The 9,084-nt window shown below is 45.1% G+C and overlaps 1 protein-coding gene across 1 annotated transcript in view; it reads right to left on the bottom strand.

The window, feature by feature from the left end:
- PRPF19 (pre-mRNA processing factor 19) overlaps positions 1 to 8,725 on the bottom strand; it is a 328,967-nt gene extending 320,242 nt beyond the window's left edge. Inside the window, exon 1 of the mRNA XM_082268946.1 lies at positions 8,545 to 8,725. Coding sequence (XP_082125072.1) covers positions 8,545 to 8,563 — 19 coding nt within the window. The 5' untranslated portion in view covers positions 8,564 to 8,725. The remainder of the gene's footprint in view (positions 1 to 8,544) is intronic.
- Between the last annotated feature and the right edge of the window lie 359 nt (positions 8,726 to 9,084).

Raw genomic sequence — 9,084 nt, forward strand, 5'->3', positions numbered from 1 at the left:
CGCTGGGGAGCCGCCATTTTCGTCAAGGGGCTCTGAAGGGCTGGCGCTGCAAGCCGGACCTTCAGATCGTATGCGCTGATGAGGTCATCGGCTGCATGCACTCTGAATATCTCCTAAACTCCTAAAGTTTGAGAGATATTCACAGTATCTACAGGTAAGCCTTATTATAGGCTTACTTGTAGGTACAAATGGTGTAAGTTTACAACCACTTTAAATAGTTAAAGTACAACTAAAGGCAAAAATGTTTTTATTTTAGTTTTGGATAAAGTAGAGAGAGATTAGAACACCTATCATTTTTTAAATTGCGGTCTGTGCCCCCATTAACCACTTCAGCTCCGGATGGTTTTACCCACTTAATCACTAGGCCATTTTTTGCAATTCAGCACTGCGCTATTTTAAACGAAACATTGCGCGGTTTTGCAACGCTAAACCCCCAAACAATTGGATGTCCTTTTTTCCCCACAAATGGAGCTTTCTTTTGGTGGTATTTGATCACCTCTGCGGTTTTTAGATTTTGCGCTATAAACAAAAAAAGCGAAAATAAAAAAAATAAAAAAAAAAAACCAAACACAATATTTTTTAGTTTTTGCTATAAAAAAAAAAAAAAAAAAAAAAAAAAAAAACATTCCCAATAAAATAAAAAAAATAAAAAAATCTGATTTATTTTTATCAGTTTAGACCAATTTGTATTCTGCTACATATTTTTGGTAAAATAAATCCCTAAAAGCGTATTTTAATTGGTTTGCGCAAAAGTTATAGCATTTACAAACTACGGATAGATTTTTGGACTTTTTTTTTTTTTTTTGCTTTTATTAGTAATGGAGGCGATCAGCGATTTTTAGTGGACAGATCAGACCCCTAACTGACATTTTTGACACTTTGAGGAACAGTGTCATTAATATAGTAATTAGTGCTAAATAATATGCACTGTTACTGTATAAATGACACTGGTAGGGAAGGGGTTAACACTGGGGGTGATCAAAGGGGTTAATGTATGCCGAAATATGCTTATTGTGTGGGGCAAAGGCTCTGTGACAGGCACAGAGATCGGGGTTTCAGCTTAGCTGAAACTCCTGATCTCTCCCTGCTTGTGTGACAGAAGACTGTTTTGTTTACATAAGCAGGCGAGTCTTCTGTCAGTTTCTCTGACGATTGTGGGAGGCCGGCGGCAATCGCCGCTGCTCCTTCCGCTATGTCTAAACACAGCGGGTGCACGGTCTCGGTGGCGCCGCGTGCACAAAATCATGTAGATCTACGTGACTTTGCACAGCAGAGCAGCCATGCCAGAGAAAAATCTGCGGTGGGAGGTCAGCAACTGGTTAAGGAGATTTACCCTCTTTTGTCCTGTTTACTATCATTAAAAGAAAATCCCAAATTTTGGGTTGTCCCCAGAAAAGTAATACAGGGGAAATCTTCCAATGGAGCTGCCCAAGAAATTCCTTTAATTTGCAGGGATTTGTTCTCACTTCCTGTTTGGCTATGGGACAGGAAGTAAAGGAAAAATCAACTTAATGTGACACACAAGCCAAAAATAAGAATCTGACAGGGAATTATAACCATCCCTTGCTCGGAAAAAAAAAAAAAAAAAAAAAAAAAAAAAATTTACTTACCGTAAAATTCTTTTCTCATTGTTCATTGACAGACGCAACTCCATATTCTTCTTACCATTGGTTATGCTGCCCCCTACAGGAGTAGGACACTAGGCAGGAAAAATCTTTACCACGCCTATGGGGCAGCCCCTGGGGGCACACACCCACTGAATAAGCCTGTACCACTGTCTGCCTGATCTATCTGGATATGGTCATAGCAGCAGATGCAGCCAATCCTTTCAGAGGGCCTTCAATGAGGGCAAAAAGTCTGATTTCCTGAAAGTCTCAGTAGCTGCCAGGTAATCCCTAATTGCCCTAACCACATCCAATGAATGCAAAGCAATTTCTTTAGGATGCTTGGGCTTAGGGCAAAGTGAAGACAGCACAAGGTCTTCATTCAAATGGAAATCCGAAACCACTTATTAGGTCGAAGTACCACTGTCTCTCTATGGACCAGCAGATAAGGTGAACGGCAGGACAACACCGCCCAGACACTCTGCGCGCAGAGGCAATTGCCACCAAAAAGGCTACCTTCTGTGACAGTGTAAGCAAAGGAATCTCCCTAATGTTTTCAAAGGGAGGCTTTTGAAGAACTGATAGTACCAAGTTCAGATTCCACAGAGGTAATCAAAGAATGTGTAGCTAAAGGGTGTTGAAAAAAACCGCCATGGCCGACACCTGGATTTAATAAAACCCAAGGCCAACCGCTGCGCAACCCCTCTTTGGAGGAAGGCCAATATCCGAGCCACCAAAAATGAGCTTGGATGCACTTCAATCGATTCACACCATGCAATGTACATTTTCCATGTACGATCATAGGTAGATTTTCTAGCCTTCAACAATGTAGGAATCACGGAGTCAGAAAGACCCCTATCCTTCAATACCTGGCTTTCAACAGCCATTCCGTTAAAGCCAGCGACTGTAAAGCAGGATGGAAGATCGGCCCTTGAGACACCAGATCTTCCCTGAGAGGAAGTCTCCAACATCTGCGACCAACCTTTCCAGATCGGCGTACTAAGACCGGCGAGACCAGTCTGTCTGGAATCCCTTCCACCTCTATTCTGTGCAGAAGCCTCAGCAGAAGTTTTATCGGAGGAAACGCACAGCCAATACTGACCCAAAGGAGCCACCAGTGAGTCTGTGGCATTGACCAGAGGATCCAGAGACCTGGCTACAAACCTCTGTACCTTCTTGTGGACCTTTGGGGAAAGAGGAGACCCCCCAATGGGACTTTACAGGTCTAACACAATAGCCCACTGCTAAGAGCAATTAAGGAAGGTATATTTGTGTAAAAATTGTAATTTTATTTTACAAAAAAAATGTATAAAAGAGAACACAAGAAAAATAACATACATGGACATAGCACATGGGTGGCTAGCCCTAAAATGACAACATCATGTAGTAAGTGACTAGGTACATTGTCACAATGAAAAAGTAAACCATAAGGTTGTTACACCCAAACCTTATGGTTGTGGACCTTTTAGCCTCTCGGCTCAACATCGGGTGTCCCCCACCAGAAACACAGCAAGTGAAATACCTCCGGGTGAAGCGACTATTCCCCCCGATTCAACACCTGACGACTCAGGTAATCCGTCTGCCAATTTTCCACTCCGAGGGTATGCACGACGGAGAGGGCTGGACAATGTTTTCCACCCATTTTAGGATCTCAGTCACTTCCCGGGCAGCCAGGACACTCTTGGTGCCCCCTTGATTGACTGATTGAATTCGAACTGGACATCCTTGCAGACAATTTTTCCTGTGACTCAAGCAAAGCTTTATCGCTCCGAGTTCCAGAAAAAGGATCAGTAGTCTGGACTCTTCCAGAGTCCAGGTCCCCTTGACATACTGTATTTTCTGGCGTATAAGACTACTTTTGAACCTCAAAAAAAATCGCCCAAAAATGGGGGGGTCGTCTTATACGCCGAGTATAATATCTCCAAGGTAACCTAAGTATAAGTATTACCGGTAGATGAAAATTAGGGGGGTCGTCTTATACGCCCAGTCGTCTTATACGCTGGAAAATACGGTACATCTTTCCAAGCACTCCTCCCCAACCGGACAGGCTGGCATCCATGGTTACCACAGTCCAACACAAGGGAAGGAAGGACTTGCCCTGACGCAGAGCCAGGGAGTCGAGCCACCACAGTAGAGCACTTCTTGTGTTTTTGACTCAGCCGAATCAGATTGTCCAAGGATTTGCAGAGGTCCGTGTGAAACTGAGCAAACAGAACCAACTCGAAGGTAGACACCATCAAGCCCAGCGCTCACATGAAAGTTCGCAGAGAGGACAGATTGCTGGATAACAGCAAGGGAATCGCCCTCTGCAATTTTTGCAGCTTTTCCAGAGGAAGAAACACCCTCGCTGAGTCCAGAGTCAGTCCCAGATAATCCAGGAAGATGGGACTAGAGCAGATTTCTTGAAATTGATGTTCCAACCAAACTCTTTCAGAGTCCGTACAGTGATTGATAAGTCACCCAACAGGACTGAATGGGAGTCTGCTCTTAAGAGGATATCGCCCAGGTACCCTAGTACCGCAATCCCCCGCTGTCGCAGTAATGCCAATACCGGAGCCAACACTTTGGTGAAGACCAATGGCTAACGCCGCAAATTGATAATGCTTCTCTCCTACAATGAAGCGATGAAAACGCTGGTGTCCAGCGTAAAAAAAGATGTGCAGATATGCATCCTTGATATCGATAGGGGCAAAAAAGTCCCCTTGTTGTAGAGACGCCACTACCGTGCGAATGGACTCCATTCGAAACTTCTGTACCCGCACAAAGCAGTTCAGAGCCTTGAGGTCCAAGATTGGACACACTTTGCCATCTTTCCTGGGAACAGTGAACAGGTTTGAATAAAAGCCCTGAAAGCGTTCCTGAGAGGGAACCAGCCTAATTACCCTTTGCGACAGCAGATCTTGTACCGCCGCTCGTAGATCCCTTAACCGATCCGGAGATAGGCGTAGATTGGACATGAAGAATCTGTCCGACGGTCGAGACCTAAATTTGATCTTGTAACCCGTTCGGATCAGTTCGTGGACCAATTGTCCTGAATTAAGGAGGTCCATGGTCCTGTTAAGAAATTAAAACATCCCCCCACCCCAGTTACGGGTGAGGGCGCCCATTCATGCAGAAGGAGACTTGTCTGCAGATCTGAAAGGGCCTACTCTCGGCTTACCTGACCAAATCTTTCTTGGAACCCCCAGAAGATCTAAAGGACTTAGATCCTTTCTCCTGCGTGCCTGAAGTGCAAAAGGGCCGCCTGCGTGCTGAAAAATAAGGGCCCGTTTAACGTGGTGACTTGCCCTTAGCGGATTGAGAAAGAAGAATACTCTTCCCACCCGTAAGCCTTTTGATAAGTTCATCCAACGAAGAACCAAATAGATGGTCCCTGTAAAGGAAAAATATAATAGAGCCTTTTTTGAAGCCTGGTCCACAGACCAGCTTTTTTAGCCACACCATGCGTCTAATTGTTACCCCTACCGCAGATATTTGAGCCGCAAGGGGGCCCTCATCTAAAGATGCATTACATATAAATAGTAAACTTTGGACAACTTTGGACCATTTGGTCTGTTAGCTCTGTCAGGCCTGGGAGGAAGCTGTTCTGCTTCCAAATCGCTTTTTAGTAACTTTGCCCATTCCATTATGGTCTGGGACACCAGTGTGATAGCGAAGACCGGTCTAAGTATTGAGTCCACTATCACATGCAAGTGGCGGGACAGAGTCTCAGTCCTTCTATCAACAGGGTCTGTAACCACTTACCGACCACCCACCGCCTTTTTACTGTGGCAGGGTGGCTCTCCTGCGCAAACCGACGTAGACCTACATCAGTCGCACGGGGAAAGCTAAGCAGCAGGGAAGCCGATCCACGGGTCAGGTGGCTCCGACTGCCCCACGACACCCACGATTGCTCCCCACTGAGAGAGAAGAATGGTCAGCTGTAGTTAGTAGACGCACAGAGTGCTCAAAGCGGTCCAAGGATCAGGCATAGGGGAGCCCTGGCAGGGGCCCCTACCAGGATTACCTCCTCAACAGCGGATCATGCGATTAGAGGCATCCCACCCCCACCCCCCCCCCCCAATCGCCTGCTACAGCCCCTGCACCCTACCTAAGGTAGGAACCCCCTATGAGATAGTGGGGAGGATGGCCTGCGTGGGGAGCCGTGTATGGTTGATGAGGGGTGGTCCCTAGGGACCCCACAGATATGGGGGAGGTGGGGAATGGGGTATAGATTGTAACCCGAGGGTCCGATCGTCCCTGGGAGGGGCCCACGTCCACTCCGAGACCGCAAGATGTGGGGGGGGACACCACTTACCATATCAACGATATTCGGGTGGGCGCCACTACGGACAGACCTATTCCCCAGCCGGGGTGGGGGGGCTGTGACTCAGGCCAAACCAGGTTGTGTGCGTCCCGGCGAGGTGTTTCATTTGCGAGCCAGCCCCCGTCCAGTGGGGCTACGTCGTGGCGAGGCCTAGTGCGCAGAGCTGCGACCTGCACACGCAGACTCGGCTGTCAATACAAGGATAGGGAGGGGACGTCCCCCATCCTCCCACTGTGGCTCGCCCGGGTCTCCTGTCCTACCGGGAGACCCGGGCAACCAGCCTGCACGGCCACCGAATACCCAATCAAAGCCGCATTCGGCTCTGATCGGGTCTCAGTGTAAAAACCCGGAAGTGATGTCATGACATCACTTCCGGGTACTGTCTGGCACCAGATTAAAAAAAAAAAAAAAAAAAGACGACAGCATTCAAGACAGCTAAACTTGGCGTTTTGAATGCTTTAAAATGCAGAGGAGGGGTTTGGGGTCTTGGGGTCTTTTAGACCGCCAGATCCCTCCACAAGAGTGAGCAAGTGATAAAATAAAAAAATGTTTAAATGTACAAAAATATCGGCAACCAAAAACCGATAGGTTGATCACTAATTTACATACCTCATAAAGCCTGACAAATACTCCCAAGATGTTGCTAAATGGGACCTAGTCATTATTGCTTATCTCCACCAGCATATAAGTGAGCTCATTTCAAACCCAGTCACATGCTCTCTCTCTGTACCCTGATGCAGTAGTTCTGAGCTCAGCATTTGAAAGCTCTCTCCTGTGATGGAGAAGATGACCAGCAATGACTAGGCTTCACTTAGCAACATCCTCAGATTACATTCAGACTTCAGGAGGTATCCAAATGGCCCTAGAGTAGCAGCATAAGTCAACTTTAGTCAGAGCTGCAAAGTTTGTTTTTATCTACAGTCATTCCTTGTCGGCATTGGCAGTTTATTGGTTTATTACACCTCTTTAACAAGAGAGTTTACTACTGCTTTAACCACTTAAGGACCGCCCGCTGCAGTCATACTGCGGCAGGCAGCCCCTCCTGCGCAATCCGACATAGGTATAAGTCAGTCGCGTGCCTGCTGCTAGGGGGCGAGCAAGTGCCAGGGGTGGCACACACCCGCCCCCACTCGGCAGCAGGAACTCCGATTGCCGCCTTACACCAGAGATCGTTCCTCGCTGAGAGAGAACAGTCAGCTGTTGTAAACACAGCTGACCGTTCTCTTTTTGGAATGATCAGAGTGCCTGTGATCCTTCTATATAGAATCACAGGTCTCTGTGATCATTTCACAAGCCCCACCCCCATAGGCTCACATTTAACCTCTTGATCACCCACTCTGTTAACTCCTTCCCTGCCAGAGTCATTACAGTAACAGTGCATATTTTAGCACTGATTACTATAGGAATGTCACTGGTCCCCCCAAAAGTGTAAAAAAATTAAAGTTAGGGGTCTGATCTGTACGCCGCAATGTCGCAGTGCCGCTAAAAATATCGCAGATATCGCCATTACTCGTTAAAAAAAAAAAAAAAAAAAAACACCAAAAACGACAGAAATCTTTCCCTTAGAAAAACGCAATTACTTTTGCGCAAACCAATCAAAATACACTTATTGCGATATTTTTTTACCAAACATAGGTAGCAGAAAACAAATTGGCCAAAAATGTAAAACAAAAAATTTTGATTTTTACATTTTTTTTGGGGGGGGGGGGGGGGAATTTCATATAAAAAAAAAATGTGAAAAATATTGTTATTTTTTCAAAATGTACGCATTTTTTTTATAGCGCAAAAAGTAAATATTGCACAGGTGATCAAATACCACCAAAAGAAAGCTCTGTTTGTGGGGGAAAAAAGGACGTAAATTTCGTTTGGGTATGGCGTCGCACAACCGCGCAATTGTCAGTTAAAGTCGCACAGTGCCGAATCGCAAAAAGTGGCCTGGACGTAAGACCGCAAAATCCTCCGGTGGTAAAGTGGTTAAAACGAAAAAAAATAAAATTAAATTAAAAAAAAAAAAAAAAAAAAATCACAGAGGTGATCAAATACCACCAAAATAAAGCTCTTTTTGTAGGGAGAAAAAGGACATCAATTTTATTTGGGTACAGCGTCGCATTTGTCCGTTAAAATAATGCAGTGCCAAATCGCAAAAAATAGCCTGGTGATTAAGGGGGCAAATCCTTCTGCTCCAGAAGTGGTTACGCTCATGATATAGCACAACCATCTTCTTGGTAACAGCATCACATTGAAAAAGAAGGTAAATTACAATAAAAATTATTACTAATTATTAAATAATGAATACACTACTAGTAGGCTGGGGTAAGACTTGATACCTAATAACGTTATACTGATCCCTTCCTTCCTACACACACTCATGGCATTATGCAGCAATAACAATAAACTTTCTTCCAGATATACTGTACTATACTGACCAATTGAAAGGTCACCTACCGTCCACACGTTAAGAGTTAAACCGACACCAGTCTTGCCGATAGCTAAGTGGGTCTGGCGTTTCTCTGAAAACCTCCTTTAGCCACCAGCAGCCTGCTGCTATTACACTATAATAAGATAATCTCACACACAAGTTAGAAACCATACTTAACAAATTCAAATCACAGCGCTAGCTGAATGGACACTCACTAAAGCAAGTCAAAGACATGGTAACACAGCTTTCTGCGGTAACTCGGTAACAACAAAGTCTCTTCTCAGCTTCTTCTTCCACTCGGATCGCTCAACTCCAGATAAACTCCGTGGCACAGAATAGAAAGAGCGATACAACGTGCCGCCAATTCACCACACAAAGCTTCCGGCTTCCTGTGCTTCCGCTTCCGTAGCAAGTGACGTCACTCTCAGCGGAGGTTTCCGGGTAATAAGCGCTGTATTGGCTGGTGAAATTCATGTGTTGTTTACATTCTGACTTTATTATCATTTGTGAAAAACGGCACATATTAAAAATATATATATATTTTTTTAAAAAGTTGTTTTTTTTTCTGCCTAAAACGTTTTCCCCTTTTTTTTTCTAGCAATGGATTATATTCTATGTACACTACACAGTGCATGTAATGGATGCAGTCAGGAGATAGAGACAGACACGTATATTTCTTGTTACAATGGGCCTCCAATGGAGATCACAAGTGGCTGTTTCAGCACTCATTATGCGGGCATGGTTCTTTGCTGTCA

This window comes from Pelophylax lessonae (assembly GCF_965119305.1).
Source record: "Pelophylax lessonae genome assembly, chromosome: 9".
NCBI classification, from domain to species: domain Eukaryota; kingdom Metazoa; phylum Chordata; class Amphibia; order Anura; family Ranidae; genus Pelophylax; species Pelophylax lessonae.